The 19819-nt window shown below is 33.3% G+C and overlaps 1 protein-coding gene across 1 annotated transcript in view; it reads right to left on the reverse strand.

The window, feature by feature from the left end:
- The window catches only part of MYO3A (myosin IIIA), a 221648-nt gene that overhangs the window by 99887 nt on the left and 101942 nt on the right, over window positions 1-19819 (reverse strand). Inside the window, exons 10-16 of the mRNA XM_031940242.1 lie at window positions 18227-18343; window positions 17335-17439; window positions 16920-17003; window positions 15477-15679; window positions 9061-9159; window positions 8857-8971; window positions 3203-3329 (exon numbers count right to left, since the gene is read on the reverse strand). Of these exons, the coding sequence (XP_031796102.1) occupies window positions 3203-3329; window positions 8857-8971; window positions 9061-9159; window positions 15477-15679; window positions 16920-17003; window positions 17335-17439; window positions 18227-18343 (850 nt within the window). The remainder of the gene's footprint in view (window positions 1-3202; window positions 3330-8856; window positions 8972-9060; window positions 9160-15476; window positions 15680-16919; window positions 17004-17334; window positions 17440-18226; window positions 18344-19819) is intronic.

Consider the following 19819-nt stretch of genomic DNA (forward strand, 5'->3'; position numbering starts at 1 on the left):
AAGATTATTGACTTGTAGTCTTAAAGCAATAGAGCATTTTAATCTATTTTCCTCTAAGTATATGATATGATCTAATACAATATGTGTATGTATGTGCAGAGATCATTTCCATTTTTAAAAAAATGTCTAGTTTTTATTGATTCATTCATCTTTTATATCACATTTTTTAAAAAAAAAAATGTGTTCCCTTTTTCTCCCTCCCCAAAATCTATCCCTTGTTTAAAAAAAAAAGCAGATGACAAAAGTAGGTCAGCAATACTATCCAATGTATAAATCATATCTGATAGTGTATTACGGAATACTTCCCACCCAAACCTCTCCAATAGAGATGATTTTAAGGTAGACACATAACTTTGGTTGGTCATTAGTCTCTCACCATTCATAAACATTTTGGTGAATTTTATACTTACAGTCTGGTCTCTACTGCCCAAATGGGGAGTTTATCTACACAAAATCAAAACAAACCCTGAAGTGAAGCATTTGATCGACCAGATGGCTGCTTTTCTCTGAACAATGCTAGGCAACTGAGTTCTGACTGATTTTTTCACTGAAATGACAAAAATGACCAGCTATTTTGTTGCCATGGAGACACAGCTGTATGTGGCTGGTGTCTTCCACCTTAGTGTTCCTTTTTATAAAAAAAAAAAACTGGGAAAATCTACAGGAATTTTATAATACGTATTTGGGCTTTTAAAAAACCCCAACATATATATATATATATAATACATTAGATTGCTGTGGTTTCTGAACCCTCAGAGATTAACTAGGAAGTTAGGGCATAAAAGAGGATAGGGATATGTGTATGTATATGTACATATATATTTTACATATATAACATACATATATATGTAAATAAATATGTATTTATATTATTTTAAATGCATATACTTTGTGGGTGGTCCTAGCAACTCATGACACACAATTATCTTGCTATTTATATTTCAAATGTCAGAGTATTTTCTAGCTATGTGTTTCAATTATCATCTTTTTCTGAAAAAACTGTTATATCCCAAATAAATATTTAAATGTCACAGGACAATTGAAATTAATAGCAATGAAATGTAACAAATTAAGATAATAGGAATTTTTAAAACTATAAATATAATGAAAACATCTTTCTATGACCAGTATCAAATTAGTAGAGTTAATATTTATATTAATTATTAGAGTATTTTACTATTTTTTAGTTTACTCTAAGCATTTGAGACAAAGGAGTTATAGTTATTTGGTTAAGTTTGTTGAACCCCTTCTGAGTGTTTTTTTTAAATACTAAATTAACACATTTTTCATGGGGGCAAGAGACTAACTTTTGTTGGTTCCTGCTGCTATTTAACTATATCAATATTATTATTGATTATTAGGATATATTTCCTCCCCTTCCTTCCATTATCTAAGTATAGTTTATACATGTGAACATATCTGCTTTTAGTACATGATACCCAAGTATGATCTACCCGGGATGTGTCTCTTAGAATATTATTCCTCTGATTGTTTGCAATTTATCCAAATTCTTAAGGTATGATATGATTGGAAATATCTTTTAATTTGCTTCTCCATGTTGGACAAGATCTGATATCTTGGTGGCTCAGAAAATCCTTTAGGGTTTTTAGAGTCATTTGCAGAGGATTGCTTATGAGACTATTGTATACTAACCATAGAGCCACCTTAGTTCTAGTTTGAGACAGTCCTGGAATTTCTGGGTAACCTAGGAAAAATATTATGGGAAAGATAGCTCTGGACAATTACCTACCTAAAGGTGATACCCTGACAGATGAATTCTTCTGGGAACAGACTTCCTTGACTTTCATAACGTGAGGATATTTGGATTTGAGGTAAATATGCAAACTTGGTTTGGATTGTAGTGGGAGAGAGTTCCTGGGTAAATTTAGACATACATTTTTCTACTCCTTTCTTTTGGGTAGAAAATATGTGCATAATTCAACAATTTAAGTCGTTTTCTTCCCTTCATCCAAGTTTTAGCTTTGTAATTCTTTTCTTCCTTTTTCTTTCCTTCTTTTCTTTCTCTCTCTCTCTCTCTCTCTCTCTCTCTCTCTCTCTCTCTCTTTTTTTCTCTCTCTCTCTCCCCTTCCTTCCTTCCTTCCTTCCTTCCTTCCTTCCTTCCTTCCTTCCTTCCTTCCTTCCTTCCTTCCTTTCTCAAAATTGATTAACAGTGAAGAGTTGTGGAAAGTTAAAAAGATTTGAAGTCAAGGGTTCTACTTAATGCTTCTCAAATCTTGAACAGGCTACAACCTCCCAGAACCTGATTCCTTATCTGTACAATAAAGGGGTAGACTACATCAGCAGTTTTTAAGCTTTTTAGTGTCGGGGATCCCTTTAGAAGTTTTGTGAACCCAATGGCACCCCTTATCACAATGATATTTTCTTGTTGATATTCATAATATAAGGAAATGCTAAAATTTAAAAATTGGTGGGCATAAAAAGTTCACATACCCTCTGAAATCCATCCTCTAATAGTAGCTTAAGAACTTTAGACTCAATGATCATTCCTTTCAAATGAATTTATAATATTTTGATTTATGACCTAGAGACAAAACTATTTTACAAATGCTGACTCTTACATAGTATGACCTTTGGGTTGAAATGTTCAATTTCATGGTAGATGGCTGTTGAGGTCCTTTCCAACACACTTATTCTGGGATGAAATGAAATAGAGGATTTAGAACTAGAAATATTCTTAGAGAAAACTTTGTCCAAATGAATTTTTACTAAAAGAAAGTTGCTGTTGTTGTTGAGTCGTTTCAATCCTGTCTGACACTGAGACCACATTTGGGATTTTCTTAGTAAAGATATTGGAGTGGTTGATCATTTCCTTCTCCAGATAAGAAAGTTGAGGCTCACAGAAATGTAATAATTTGCCAAAGATCACAGAGAGAGAGTCATTAGTTAAGCCAGGATTCCAATTCAGGTACACCCAAATTGCTTCTCTCACAAGTATACTCACAAGACAGAAATAATTCCTTATCAGAATTGTATGTGATAATTAGGTATTAGAGAAAATAAGAATCTGTTTTCTAAAAATAGATTTTTTTTGTTTTTATTTATGTATGGATTGAACCTGACTATTGTTTTAAGGTTTCCATATGTAAATACATTTTTTAAAAATTACCATCAGTCGACACAAATGCTACACTGAGCTGCAGAAAAGAAAAATGTAATCGTGAATGGAAGGTAATAAACTCACAGTTCTCAAGAGCTGCTGGGTTGGCAATATTGCTTTTGTCAATTTGGTGCTCAGTTGCCACAGAAAAAAATTCAATATTACCCATGTTTAAAATTGCAGCTAGGATGCTGTATACACTTCCAAGTTCCTAGGAGAAAAAAGGACAGAGGTATTGGTGTTCATCAATCTCATTCATGTCTCTATTTTAGGAAGGGAATGATGATAGGAAAAGTAATCCATTGGGGAAAAAATGGGAAGCACACTATCAGGGAAGGCATACTATCAAGTTGTCTCCCATGCTTTCTCCTTCTCAAGTTGTTGGAATCACTAACTTTTTTTAACGCTCAGTTCATGTGCTAGCACTTGCTAGCTGCAGTACATTCTTTCTGATTTCCCCTAGTTTATATCTCACACCACAATGTATTTCTTTTTCTCTTCCCCCCCCCTCTCTTTCTCTCTCTCTCTCTCTCTCTCTCTCTCTCTCTCTCTCTCTCTCTTTCTCCCTCCTTCCCTTACTCACTCACTTTCTCTCTCTTTTTCTCTCCTTTTTTTTTTTAAAAACATCTTTGTGTTTATATTCACTCTGTATTCCATGTTCTACCCAACCAAAACCAGAAATTTTTTATTGTTTCCCTAGCACCTAGAACACAGAAGGTGCTATATAGAACTTTACCTTCTCCATACACAGATATCAGCATTAATTGCATGACCCAACAGAAGTAGACTTCAGGGAATCCTCTTTCCCTCACTCTACCCCAATCTAATCCCCATGATCCAGAACCAGTCAAGCACTAGAAACTCCCTTTTGGCTGGAGGATAACCATTTCCCCTTTCCATGAGGAAGATCTACCCCTATTTTGGGTAACTATTTATTGCTAGTGCCTTCTCTCAGATTACCTCTCATTCATACTCTATCTTTCTTATATGAATATTTGCATCTCATCCACTCCATTAGAATGTATCCTTCTTGAGAGTAGACATTATGTTTTTGCTTTTCTTTGTTTCCCCAGGATTTAGCATGGCAACTATTTTATAAAACTTTGTGGACCAACACTCTCATCTACTCAACAGTCTTTCCTTGGAGACCATTTGTCCTGACATTGTTCTTCAAGACCTACCAGAATACTATTTGCCTTGTGACTTTGTGCTCTAGATCCAAAGGACCATCTGGCCTTTCCATTTGTCCTGAAGGTGAATCTTTTTTTGTCTTCTGTAATAAGAATGTGAGTTCCTTTAGAGAAGCAACTCTCTCAAGTTTCCACTTGCATCTCCAGCAGTTATCACATAGTAAATGTTCCTTTTAATTTCATTGCATTAACAAATATACGTTGAATGAATGTTACCCTTGATATATAGCATGGGACTGTGGATACTAGAGGATGCAAGGATTTTTCTTTATAAAAAGTACTTCAGGATTTATTATTCCACAACAAACTATTTACAATAAACTAATTTCTTCTTCCTAATCCCATTCCTACTGATTTTCCCTTAAACTGCTTTTTGCAAGGAAATTACATCATTGAGAAAGGAGCAAGAAAAAAAAATACCACTGTCTGAAGTTACAGGATGTATGATGTTAGATACACAATAAACTATGATACATTTGAATTACTTTTTTTTGGCATGACTTAAATGAATTTGAAGAATCAGCTGTATATAACATAATTTCTAACTAATTTCTAGGGAATTTAGGACAACAACAACTTCTTTGATGAAAATCTGTAAATCAGATATTTCAAAAGGAGATGAACACAAAAATGAATGCATAAATGGGTCATTATTTGTAGAGGCAGCTTATTAAGGAGGCTAGGACCATTCTGTGTGATACTCTTAATATGGCATTCTGGCATAGTCAAGCCAAGAAAATATTGAAACAGATTCTATTAACATTTTCTAATGATTCTCCATTGAAGCCCTACTCCTTTGCAGTTCTGAAACACTTAAGAACTCTGATAAATGCAATGGTTGTTGAAAAAGATGCAATAGTCAGCCATGATTTTAGAGGAAAAATGAACTATGCTATCCACTTTCTGACAGAGAAGCAATGAACCCATGACATAGAAAGAAATCCAAATTTTGGAATATGGCAACTGTGTGGATTTGTTTTGCTTGACTATGATTCTTTTTTTTTTTTTTTACAAAGATTATGGTTTTTCTCTTTTATTGAGAAGATGATTTGATGGGAGAAAGAGGAATTAATGGTAGTATTGAAAAAAGAGAAAAAAAGAAATAAAAGAAGATAATTGAAATACCTTGAGAATTCCCAGAAGGTAACAGAAAGCAATTCAGAATGAAACAAATAGGAGATCTTTGGAAGTAATATCTTAAATTTAGTTGTACACAATAAAGATTTATGGTTTAAGATATAAGGCTTTTTTCTGTTCTACTTCCTATAAAGAAATACAAATTTTGTTTTTATATGTTTTCTTTTTTCTGATTTTTTTGATAATTGTATTGTGTATTTCTATATTTTTATTTGTTAAGTTCAGAACTAAAAAAAGAGAAAAATTAGCTTGTTAACATTAGAAATTATAGTCCCAGCAGTGAGCACAGTGCTTGGCATATGATAGGCAATTAATAAATGTTTATTGATTGATTAAAAAGAGAATATAACCAATGAAAATAATCATGCAATCAAGTCATTCTTGTCTATTCTTATCTTATCCCCACTCCATGTCAAATGTATATAACCTATACCTTCTGTGATGGTAGATGTTTTTTTGGGAAAGATCCAAATGAAAATTTAAGCCAGGGTGGGTGGGAAAACTCTTCACCTTGAATGTGAGCAGAAGAATTAACAAAACAACTTTCCTTCTGTCTTTTCTCAGAGTGGCTGTCCTAGTCAACTGGGAGGTCCCTGTAGTCCATAGTGCTAGACTGATCTTTACACCAATCCTGGGATTCTCTATCCTCCATAGAATTCTCATCATTCACTATCTTGAACACAGTGTGTGGACTCTAGTTTTTGAGCAGTAGAACAAATTTCATGACATCAAAACCTTGGAGTTCAGTTCTCCATGCCTCAGAGAAGCTCAGAAATAATCCAGATTTCATCTTTTCATGAAGACATCCATCTTTTTATTTTCTATTCTCTCTGCTCCTTATATCACCGGTTCTTGTTTCTTGCTATAAAACCCACAGGATTCTAAAGTTCTGGTTGCTTCTTCTGGTGAATAATACCTCTCTTGCCTACAGCCATTATTATAAATTATTTTATGGGCTAAGGGAATTCTCACATACATAGTAGTAAGTTATATGGGGGGCTATGGTCTAATTTGGGGGAGGGGGTTCTCACACAGATGATATATATAGCCAATAATACTGAAATATGACTTTGAGGTATAAAAAGTACTTTGCCTGTATCATCTCCTCTAACTGTCACAATAACCCTCTGAAGTAAATTCGAAAGCTATTATTATCTCCATTTTATAAATGATGAAGCTGAAGTTTAGAGATGTTGAGTTGCTCAGTATTACATCATGCTAATAACTACCTAAGATGGGATTTGAACTTATGAATTCCTGATTCTAAGTCCAAAGTGCTGTCCAGTATATAATATTGTCTCAAGCACTGGCATATACAACATATGGCTCTTTTATTTCCACTGTTTCAGCATTTAATTTAGCACAGATCTCGCAGTTAATAGAAATGACTTATTGAAGCTACACCAAGTCAAGCAGAAATTTTCAATATAAAAGCAACCTGTAGGATGACTAACTCTCAGTAGGCAAGCTTATAAAATGATTTTTGTAAATACGTATTTCTATCAATAAATTCTGATTAATAAAGTAGACAAATCCCAGGAAAAAAAGGATGTGTTTTCTTTTTTATCAGGTAGAATATATATAATAACCTATATACAGATAAACTTTTTCTGCCTGTGTTTAATGTGAATTTGAGCCATCAGAAGAAAAATTCTGGAAAATTAAATAAAATAAAACAAAATTTATGGCCTTATCTAGCCACAATGCAAAATTTTTTTTCATAATCTAATTGAATTATACAAACATTTATTTGAGTGTCTAAAATATGGAACTGGGGGTTAAAGACAAATAGGGAATAGTCCTATCTTTGGGGAGCTTACAGTCTACTCACATTTATTATGTTATTTTGAAAGCAAAAAATAAAAATCTAGAACAATAGTACAAAATAACCCCCCCCCCCCAAATCTTTGGATTATATTAACACAAATTATTTATATTCAGCTTCTAGAAAGAAAAAGGTTTACAAAATATTTTCTTTTAGACAATTACAAAAAGATTTTGCTGTTCTCCAACTTCTGCTTATAGAGTGATTGATATTTTTCCTCCATTCTTTCTGAGTGTGCTCAGCCAGAAACATGAAAGTACAATGACGCTTCATAACATATGTGACAATAATTTTTTGCTTATTCCTTTGAGCAAATTATATTCATTGTGAAACGAGTATTATTATTATTTATTATCAAAACTAGTGAAAAAAAGCAATTTCTCACATTTGGAGGATCTTAAGAAGTCAAATATTTAGTAAACTATGAAGCCAAAATGTAGAAACAGAGAATACAGAAATAAAATAGTAAGGCTCCAGGTATGCGCTAAATTAACTATAGGAAGTTAAAATCATTTTATTTGGCTGATACATAGGGAACCAGGAAAGGGATGGAAATAAGGATAAGGGATCAACTTATGATTTGAACCCTTTAGATTATCCTCTTGAAAATAAAACAAAAAAGTGCAGGTCAAAATTTAAAGATTGCAAAAGAAGCTTTTTAGCATAATTTTAATGTAACAATAACTCTAATTTATGAAATATCTTAACAGTTGACAAAGTTCTTTCCTCATAATTCTCAAATGAAGCAGACAAAATACTCTTAATAGCCATTTTGCAGATATGTAAACTGAAGCCTGGAGAAATTAAATAACTTGCCCAGGGTCACACAGTTTTTTAAAGCTGGAAATTAAAGTGTAGGTCTTCTGACTTTAAATTCAGTTTTCTTTGAGTTAAATTGTGCTGCTTCATCTATGCTGAGGCAGCTTCTGAGAAACTTTGATTAGATAAGTAAGTAAGGCTAACATTACTAGAAAACAATTTTTAAAATCTACCAACTTCTAAATGAATAGGATCAATATCTTTACTACACACATTTTTGAATAACTTTATGGTACAATCCTAATAATGACTGTTCATGGTATGCCCAGCTAATAAAATTTTCTAAATTTATGGAAAGGCATAAATTTTGTAAACCTAAACTATTTTTATATATTCAGACACATAAGGGGACTAAATTAAGTCTCATAAATTAAGTGTTTATGAGGACATATATTAATTAATCCTTTATGGCTTCAGGAAAGGGAAGTTAAAATTCAATTCTTCACCAATGATCTAGAGAAGGCCATGTACCTATCTGTAAGTCCAAACTATAAGGCAGTGAATAATTTTGTTCTCCCACACAACCCTGGGTATTGTATGAAAATAATGAAATTAAGAAGCAATCATTCAGAAATAGAAAATAAATAAAAGAAATCTGAAAATGAACAAAATTATAGATCAAATCTATAACCATGTGATTTAACTGTCATTACTGATCAATAAATATTTATTAAATGCTTATGATAAGTCACCAGCATAACAATGCTCATGCTATAAATGTGTTTACTCCTGTTCAAAAGAGAGGCCTGAACTTCTTTGACACTCACCTCCATTGTGAAACCGATTACTTTGAAGCATTGCTCAATTAATTCAAATTGGGAATTATAGAAACTGTTGTTCAACAAGTCCTGCTGCATTCTGAGATGTTCATTTTGGAGGTACCTGAAAAGATGTATGAGTGAAAGGTTATGACTAAAATGCACTGCAAAACAAAATTATTTCATGCCCCAAAGAGCAGTTTTCTATGTTACCTTGGAGGTTTATTTTCAGGCAATTTGTAATGGGCCAGTTTTTTCTTTTCAGCCAAACCCGCATATATGTAATAAAAAATATGGAAATTTTTCTCTCCACTGAAACAGTAAAAAAGAGATGTTAGCAAAGTGGTAAGATTAGTTACTGCTTGCTAAACTTGTACTCCAAATTTGTTTTAAAATGTCAGTGACAGCTTTTTCTCATGGATCTTGGTACTAGTCGTACACTAGAAAATACTATTTGGAAAAATAACCTTTAAGAATAACCTAAAGAAAAACAAATAAAATTACCAATAAAATCATACTAAAAGCCATGAATTTGGTGCCCAGTTCTGATCTCTTTTAAAAAAAAATCTGTCTTAAAGGCCTGGAGAGACTTACACGAACTGATGCTGAGTGAAATGAGCAGGACCAGGAGATCATTATATACTTCAACAACAATACTAGATGATGACCAGTTCTGATGGACCAGGCCATCCTCAGCAACGAGATCAACCAAATCATTTCTAATGGAGCAGTAATGAACTGAACTAGCTATACCCAGAAAAAGAACTCTGGGAGATGACTAAAAACCATTACATTGAATTCCCAATCCCTATATTTATGCACACCTGCATTTTTGATTTCCTTCACAAGCTAATTGTACAATAATTCAGAGTCTGATTCTTTTTGTACAGCAAAATAATGTTTTGGTCATGTATACTTTATTGTGTATCTAAGTTATATTTTAATATATTTAACATCTACTGGTCATCCTGCCATTTAGGGGAGGGGGTGGGGGGGGTAAGAGGTGAAAAATTGGAACAAGAGGTTTGGCAATTGTTAATGCTGTAAAGTTACCCATGTATATATCCTGTAAATAAAAGGCTATTAAATAAAAATAAAAAAAAAATCTGTCTTAGAAGATTTGTAGTTGCTTCTTGTTATCTCTGGGATAAAATATAAATTCCTCAGCTTAGTTTTAAAATTCCCCTTCCCTCCTTCCCTTCCTCTCTCACTCCTTCTCTTCCTTCCTTCCTTCCTTCCTTCCTTCCTTCCTTCCTTCCTTCCTTCCTTCCTTCTCCCCTTCCTTAATTTTTAATGTGTTCCTTTTTTGTATCACTGGCATTTCTCAGTAATTCTTCCTCTCTACCCCTGTCATCAATGTAATAATCCCCTATAGCAAATAAATCAGCAAGCAAAACAAATAAATTTTGCCATGCCTTCTTGTCTCCTTCTGAACTCACAATCTAGCATGTCTCTGACAAGAAGGAAAGGCATAATTTTCTCATGGTTCTCTGCAGCCACAATTGGATACCTCAACCTTCTTTTTCAGCAATATTTCACATTATTTCCCTTCAGCCAAACTAGCCAATCTCGTTATTCCCCAAACTAAGCATTCCCAGTGTAGCTGTCTATAGAAAGATTGTATTCTCCTCACTGCCACTTCTTAGCTTACCTTAAGACTCACCATCTCTGATGGGAGGGTTTTTTTTTTATTTTAAATTTAGTGGTTAGTACTTTTTCCCCTCTCAAATAAACTTACATTTATTTATTTGCATTGGTCCCACATTGTTCCTCCTATAAAGTAAAATAACTTGGGGTAAGGACCATTTGTCACTTTGTCTTTATATTCTTAGCACATAAGTAATATTTTGCATATAGTAAATGCTTAATAAAATCTTTATTGATTTGAACTAAACTTATGAACTGATTTTGCTTTTTTGGGAGGTCTTCCTACTTAGTTTTCTTATATGTCTTTGTATTAAGTAATTACACTTTGATAGTGAAATGTTACATTTAAATAATATATTACAATTTATTCAATCAGTCCAATAACCTTGAATATATAGATGGTTTTCCAGTTCTTCACTATGATTCATAAGACTATCATGAGTATTTTTGATAGGTAATTAACAAAAGACTTTTTCCTTTTTTATATCCTTAGGATATGGTCCTAGAGGATGTTTTACTGGTAAAAAAAGTAAGATTAATCTTGTAACACTTTGTATATGGCCATATTTCTTTCAAAAAATGCCTACCTCGGTTTTCTTTACTTAGCACTGTAAGAATTTTATTTTCTATTACTTTTAGTTCTAACCTTTAATTCATACATCTTTTCAGGTGTCTCCAAAAAGAATATCTCAGAATTCAATAGGACTTGTTGAACAATAATTTTTATAATATATGTTTCTATAATACCAAAAGAGCATTATTGTGCCTGATTTGCCATAAACTTTCTGACATTTTTTTTTTGGTGAGTGGATAGTGAGACATTTTATTTAAAACAATTAAAGGTGACATGCAGTTTATTCATTTTCTTCACTCTAAAGTTTAACATGTGAATGGGTGATATTGCTGCCAACTTAGCTCCTCTCCAAAATGGCTGCAATTCTTAGAAAAAAAGTTTTTTATATCATTTTTAAAGTGGTGAATTCAAAAGTAATCAACCAAAATGCACATTTCCATATATAAAGGATGGTAAAAGAGGGGTACATATAAAACTATGAACTTACCATACAAAGGTTTTTTAAAAAGTACACTAAATTTAACATGATAGTATTGTTAATGACTTGTTTGTATCCCCTGAATATTATTCTGTTTCATTCTGTTTATTTTGTAAAAAAAAAAAAGTAGCTTTTGATTATATTAAATCAAAATGGTCTTACACAAAATTAACAAAACCAGAATTAGGAAGAAAAAAGAAATCTGGGAAAAATCTCTGAAAAAGCCTCATTTCCTACAAATATACAGATAACTGAACTAAATTTATAAAGATAAAGGCTTTCCCCAATATATAAGTGATCAAAGAATATTAGCAAGTATTTTTAAGAAGAAGAAATCAAGATTATCAATAGCTATTTGAAAAATGCTGTCACTAATAATTAGAGAAATAAAAATTAAAACAAAGAAATACATTATACACATCAGATTGGCTAAGCAGAAAATAAAAATGACAAATGTTGGAGGGGATGTGGGAAAATATGAAAACTAATATATTATTTGTGAAACTGTGGACATGTTCAACCCTCCTGGAGAACAATTTGAAACCATTTACAAAGGCCTATAAAACTTTGCATATGTTTTAACCCAGTAATACCTATACTAGGACTATAGTTCAAAATGATCAAATATATATATATATATATATTTATTACATATATTAAATATATATATTTATTTACTGATACAAAATAATGCATAAACCGGGAGACAGATTAATGTGTTAATTTTGTTGAACCACTTTCTTTTATTATTAAAAAATCTGTTATAAGTGAGTTTCATAAGTAGGGGAGGGAAGATATGCTTAAAAATAATGACAATGTAAAAACAAAGATATCAATAAAAGTAAGCTTTCTTAAAAGTATAGATATCATATAAAATTTTACTTGTAATTAAAATATTTGTGAATATTACTACAATTGTCTTCTATAACTTTGGTGTAATATATTACAGCTAAATAAAACCTAAGATATATGGAGAGTTTTACTTCAAAGATATAGAGGATAAAATTGATTGGATATTAGAAGACAGTTGCATACTTTTTCATTTATTATCCTTATTATTCTGAGCATACTATCTGAACTTCAATTTCTTTCTCTGTAAAATAAGTGTTTAACTAGAAAATTTTTTAGGTCCCTTGCCTTAGGAATGGTCACAATGTAGGTTCCCGAGGCCAGAGATTAACTATATTCTAAAAAAATGCTTTCATAGTTAACAAGACAATTTTATCTTGAATTTGACTATGTTACATGTTACTGTGATAAATCACAAACATGTTAGCCTAAAAAAGAGTTGAAAGAGTATACCTTGTCACATTTTGACATACTACAGCCACATAATAAATACAATGACATGAATCAGTTTTTCTTATAGAACAAACAAAATAGTTTGGGAATTAGTTGCCAGGAGAGAAATTTTGCTTAGAAAAAGAAAATAAAAAACAAACCTACCATATCCAATCCATCCAATTTAACAGAAAACAAGAACAAAAACATTATAGTTAGATTCTGTGTCTTTATTTTAGTTGGTCTCCAGTGCTTAAATATCAAATTTAATTTAATTCAACATTTTTTATGTTCCAACATTAATTATTATGATGTACAAAATGTCCGGATTGGAGGAGATACAAAATTTAGACAAGATAGTCCCAAATCCCAAATCACACAATCAATGTAACAGATTCACAGAGATAGAAGGAACCTCAAAGGTATGTTTTCCAACAAACACTTTAAAAGGAATCTCAACTAAAACATACTTGAAAGTGGTCTTCCAGTCTTTGCTTAAAGACTATCAATGAAAGGGAGCTCACTACTTCCTGAAGTAGCCTATTGTGCTTTTGGATATTTCTAATTGTTAATAAGTTATTCATTTGTTCCTTTCATGAAGGTCAATTTACTTTTGCAACCAATTTATCCCCTAATAATCCCAATAAATTGGAGTGGCTCATGATTTTTCCCCACTGATCACTCTTGAAATTTTGCTCTGCTGATCAGTTTTGGGATTTGTGATGTGATGTGATGTGATGTGATGTGATGTGTGTGTGTGTGTGTGTGTGTATGTGTATGTGTATGAGAGAGAGAAAGAGAGAGAGAGAGAGAGAGAGAGAAACAGAGAGAAAAAATGAGAAGGATATGAGAAGGAGGAGAAAGAGGAGAGAAAAAAGAAGAAAGAAATAAAGAGGGGAAAGGAAAAAAAGGAAAGAAAGAAACAGGATGGATAATGAATTGGGCCCAACTGAATGGAATATTAAACTAGACTGAGTTATGCAGTATGTGTAGCATTTTTAATGATTCAAGTTTTTCTATGACACAGAAGTCCATCTTTTAAACATCGATATTTTTCCTGTGGTCCTTTATGGCTACAAATCAAGAAATACCAGTCTCTGAAAAATTAAAATTAGAGATCACCTAAAGATCAATGAAAAGAAATATGGTGGTAGGAGGAGGCTATAGTAAATGACCAATGATGTATTGAGTAAGAACAGTAGTACAAAGGAGGTCAACAGAGGATTACATGACTAGAAATGATACAGGGGCAGTAGGTTGAAAGACAGACTTTCTATTCCATTGGTATCATGTCAAGAAAACTAGAGTACAGAAACCTTAGAGAATATTTGTAATTCTGTCATTCTATGATTTATAGGAGGATATAGACAGGTTGTATAAGATGATATGTGTGGATGGATTAGAATTCAGACAATTTTGGGGATAATTTGGAATGCTGAGAACATAAATTCATCCAAATATAGGACTGGAAAAGGGTGGAGGCCAATTGTGCATTAACAAGTGTGGTATTCTGGGTATTCTTGAGATCTTAAATCAGAGACTCAATCTTGAAACTTATGGGCTCTTGTTTTGGAATGATTCTTTTAAGTGCACAAAATAAGACACATAGGATTATTAAAAAAAACAAAGATTACTAAAAATAAAATGTAAATTTTTTCCTACCCATATTCATTTCTTCCCTGAAATCCTTTCATGGATCTCAGGTTAAGAACTTCTGTACTAAAAGAACAAGAGAGCATTCATAGCTTCATGGATCCATGGCATCCATGGAGCATCAAATAAGAAAGTATGGAAAGAGGTCATTTATTCATTCAGCAAACAATTATGAAGTGCCTACTATACTTCAGGCACTATGCTTGTATAAAGACATGTATAAAATAGTTCCTGTCCTTAAGACAGCTTATATCTGGTTGGTGGGAATCCTAATAATTAAATAAATAAATACATAAATTAATGCACAAAAATCAGTTATTTAGAGTGGGGGACAGTCATGGGCAACTATGGGCATCAAGATAGGCCCTTTGTCAGAAGTCACTTTTGGGCTGAACCTTGAAGGAGATCAAAAGGATGTGACAAGTTGAAGATGAAGTATAGAGTTCAAAGCCATAAAGATAGAATGTTATGTTCAGGGAATAGCAAATAAAACGACTTAGCTGGAACACAATGTATGAAGGTGAGTAATGTGTGATAAGTCTGAAAAAGTTTGGAGATAGACTGTGAAGGAGTTTTTACATATAAATGGCTTTCTTTGTAATCCTATATAGTTTATTCTACATATGTAAAAACATTATTCTGATAAAGGAAACAGACTTCAGGCCATCATATTGGTCCAAAATACTAAAAAACTTTAATAATTATGTCTCTAGAAGCAGTAGGAAGACATTGAAGCTTCTGGAGCAGAGGGTTAACCTGGTTAGACCCATACCTGTAATAGATGAGATTGGAAGCTGTGGGGTGGATAGATTAGAGTGTGTGTGGGGGAACTAGAAGCAGGGAGACAAATTTGTAAATTATCACTGAAAGTTACATTGGTAGAAGGAATATCTGCACTAATGAAATCATGATTTGACTTAAAGCCATTGTATCATAAAGTCTGTAATAACACCTTTAGTTACAGTTCCTCAAACCCTGGGCTTGTCTTCTACTTACACAGCTTGGTGGATAACTCTGGACTTTTCAAGTAAGTATTCTGAAATTTGAGCTCCTATCACAACTCCGGCAGAAGTGAAATTCATTTCTAAATATTTTCCAAAACGGCTTGAATTATCATTAATAATAGTGCAAGCATTGCCAAAAGCTTCCACCAGATTGTTCACTTGGAGAATCTTTTCCTGTAGAGTTCTGTTATTAGCCTAAATAAAAGAAAGTATAACATAGAAAAGAAATCTTAGTTATATATATGTACACATGCATGTCTATATGTGAGCATATACATACATTAAATAAATTTCCATCTTTTTAATATCATTATTTTTATATTGCATGCTTCATTCAGCTTGGTGATTATTCAACCTCAATGTATAGTCAGTTGTAAAATGTATACATGGTGAAATATGATATATTATGCATATTGAGTTATTGGAATGTAATGGGAAAAAAAACTGCACTTGGAGTCAGAATTTTGTGGTTGGTCATTCATTTCAGTTTAGTCTGGCTCTTTGTGATCCCATTTGGGGTTTTCATGGCAAAGAAACCGGAGTGGTTTGCCATTTCCTTCAACAACTCATTTTACAGGTGAGGAAACTGAGGCAGACTGGGTTAAGTGACTTGTCCAGAGTCATACAGCTAGCAAGTATCCAAGTTGGGGTTTGGACTTAGGCCTTCCTGACTCCAGGCCCAGCCCTTTTTTCACTGTTACATCTTGCTGTCCATTAGAGTATGTGTTCAGATCTTGACCTCAACAGAATTTTGCATTTGGAAGAGGCTATGCAGTCAGCCGACACCCTCAAAATAATTACTACTAGCACATAGCATATCTGACAGGTGGAAACTCAGAAGCCTTTATTCATATTGTCCTCTACCAGATAACTAGCGATGTGATCTCAGCCAAGGTATTTGACTCCTCCAGACTGCTTCTGCCTTATATAATGGTGAAATAATACTTGTTATACCTACCTTTTAGAATCATAGAAACAAAAAGTTGAAAGAGATGTTCAAGAAAAGTCTATTGCCCAAACAATAAGCCCTGTTATACATTATCCTCTTCTTCCCCCAGGTGATCATCTAGCCTTTGCTTAAAGACTTCCAGTGATTGGGGGGAGCTTGACCATCTTCGGGGGCCCCCTCTTCCACTTCTCCATCCAACGCTCTATCTCCTTGTACTGCTTAGGTTGATGGTGCAGTCGATAAATGGCTGACATCAAAATAGGGAAGATACCTGGCTCAAAGTCTGCCTCTGGAATACCTGGCTGTGGGACTCTGGGCAAGTCATATAATCTCCCAAGAAACTAAATCACCCAGTAAGTTTCAGAGACAGAGCGGGTCAGCATTAGTAGAAACATTTCTCTTACCTGGCAGTTTCATATACAAGAGAAATCACATGTTTAATCCTTATTTCTGTCTGTGTTTGTGTGTGTGTGTGTGAGAGCTTACCTTTCCAAGAATAGTTAGCTGCTGCACTAAGAGATGGGCACTTTCAGTCTTTCCAGCCCCACTTTCTCCAGAAATGACAATACACTGCAATGGTTTTTCAAAAAAGAAAAGAGAACAGTTGAAGTTCTTTGTTCTATGTTCAATGACACTCTGAGAAATAAAAAAAAAAAGCTAACATTTAAATATGCTAAGCACTTTACAAAGATCTCATTTGATCCTTATAACAGTCCTGGCAGGTAAATGCAATCATTATCCCCATTTTGCAGTTGAGGAAACTGAGGAGAACAGAAGTTAATTGATTTGCCTGGCATCACATAGCTAGTAAGTTTCTGAGGCTACATTTGAATCCAGACTTCTAATACTCTAGCGCTGAAAAATATGGCATTAATACCAAGTCATATGAGAAGAACCTTACCTGATCTGAATTATATGTTACCATAGACTGATAGCCTAAGTCTGCCACCGCAAAGATGTGGGGAGGGTTGGCAGTTCGCTTTGCTCCAATGTAGAGTTTTGAATACTGGAGAGAAAAGAAGATGTGACAAATAAGAATGCATCTGCAGCTTGTGGGTTGTATTTTCTTAATAGATCTCCTGAATTATTCACAAATATATCCTGAAATTTAAGAACAAAATCCAAATCGGGGTTATCATATGCACAGCAGGGATCAGAGACTGGATTTATGATTTCATTAGTACGTGGTACACCTGGTGTGGAGACTCCTTCTACCAACGTAGCTTGACATTTTTTTTTTTGATAACTTTACTGAATTGTCTAGAATACCGATGTGTTAAGTGATTTGGCCCAGGACACACAATTTATATGTGTTAGAATTGGAATTTGGACTCAGGTCTTCTTGTCTTTCAGGCTGGCTCTACAGAAACCTAATATCTTAAATAAGGAGTTTAATTAGTAATGATTTTTTTTTTTCTCAATGAGCTAAGTGAAATGACCACATGTTTCTAAAGACAGTGTTGCATAGTAGAATAGTGCACAATCCCTTCCTGGAGCAAGAAAGACGTGGCTCTTTCTTGGCAATGCTGCCTCTGATACATATTAATTGCTTGAACTGAAATAAATCCTCTAATCTCTTAGCGTTCCAGGTGATCATTTAAAACTGAAGATACAAATAGTTTATAATCTGTCATGGTGGAGAGAGTTTTTATGTTAGGATTGTACTATATATTATATAGTACAGTACCTATACTGTATTAATAAAATCAAAGATTCAGACCTTTGTGCCCATCAAAAAGGGGATTAAAATGCATTTGATAAAAATGAGAGAATGCAAGTCATTGTTTTCATACCTTTGTAGAATAAAGATCCAAATTCTGAAATGGGTTAATTGCAATGAGTATATCTCCCACATAGATGTAGATCTGATCCCGGGAATAGCACTTTTGGAGCTGCTCTGACACCGTTTTCTGTAAAGACAAAAAAGGGTGTTTTTGTCTTTTTGTTTCTTCTGATTGAGTAAAATTAAAGAATTAGAGAAATGAATTTCCTATCTACTTAATTCTGATTTCTAACAAGCATATTATTTTGAATCAGAGATGAAGATCAGAAAGAGGAAAAATAGTACCTCACACACATAATATACTCAGTTCCAGAGACATAATAGTGATATGACTATAAGTATTCTTCATAGTCACAGACCTAGCTGAAGCTATTTGTCTTGATTTTAAAAGCAAAGATGTGCCATAAAAATGGTGGCTAGATGCTATTTTCCAACTGAAAGTACTGATATTGAACCTATAGTATATTATAGAAAAAAGGAATGGTAAGAACTATAAAACTTCAAGTACTAAAAGGCAGAGGGAGATGGTGTAAGGTTAAGAGGAAGAATAGAAGAGAGAAAGGAAGGTGGCTTTTAGAGGCATTTAGAACTTGGTTTGGTTCCAATCACTTCATGTTATATGAGCCTATAGTTCAGTTTATCATTTAATTTAGAAAACCAGGGGTAAAAACGTATTAAATAAGCTTTTTATCCTTGACAAATCATATAAAATCAATATTAAATAAGGATCAGAGATCAGCATTTATGAAAACTCATTTCTTACATGAAATAAAGTTGAAAAGCAAAAAGAGTTTTTTTTGTTGTTTGTTTATTCATTATAAAAGATTTGAGGAATGGACAGTAGCTAGAAGCAAAATGGTAAGAGAGGAAATACTTACTTTCCTTGTGCTATATTTAAAGCCTATTGTTCTAAATGCTGAGGGTTATTAGGTTAAATTTCAGGCACAGTGGATTTTTCATATCCAATTAACAATAATGAACAGCTATTTACATAGTCAAATTATGTGCATAGAATTCCTCAAGAATACAGAAATGCTCCCAGATTAAATGTAATGCAAATGATCTGTGGCAATGGAAAATAGATAATAATGTTACTAACATAACATGCCAAACAAAACTTATCTTGGCCTATGTCACATTTTTGTTCCTCAAAGGAGGTTCAAGGTAAAGGGATTATCTTCCTGCTTTCACCTCTTCTAGGTTCTATGTCCATCAACAAGATGATTGGGAAACTCTTCTGGTCCTATACAGACTCCCTAATTTACCTGGAATCCTTGAGCCTTCTCATGCATGGCCTGAAGTTTAGGGATCTAACTCTTCCTGTTAAAGGAAATTTACAAGTGGTACCTATATCTACTGGCACCTTTCTTCGATTATTTAAATACTTTCAGAAAACTTACTTATTTCATTGGAGTGAATAATCCCTAAACATTTAGTACCCTTTCTGATGCTGATGAACCTCTCCAAATTTATCTAGGCTGGTCGATAAATGGGCATAGAATTCCTTTCCATGCCTCTATTGCCTCAGCTTGCCAACTTAACAGGCTCTTCCAGAATTTGGTTTAAGAATACAAGGTCATAAGGGGTAATTTACTCATCAGAT

This window comes from Sarcophilus harrisii, chromosome 5 (genome assembly GCF_902635505.1).
Source record: "Sarcophilus harrisii chromosome 5, mSarHar1.11, whole genome shotgun sequence".
NCBI lineage: Eukaryota > Metazoa > Chordata > Mammalia > Dasyuromorphia > Dasyuridae > Sarcophilus > Sarcophilus harrisii.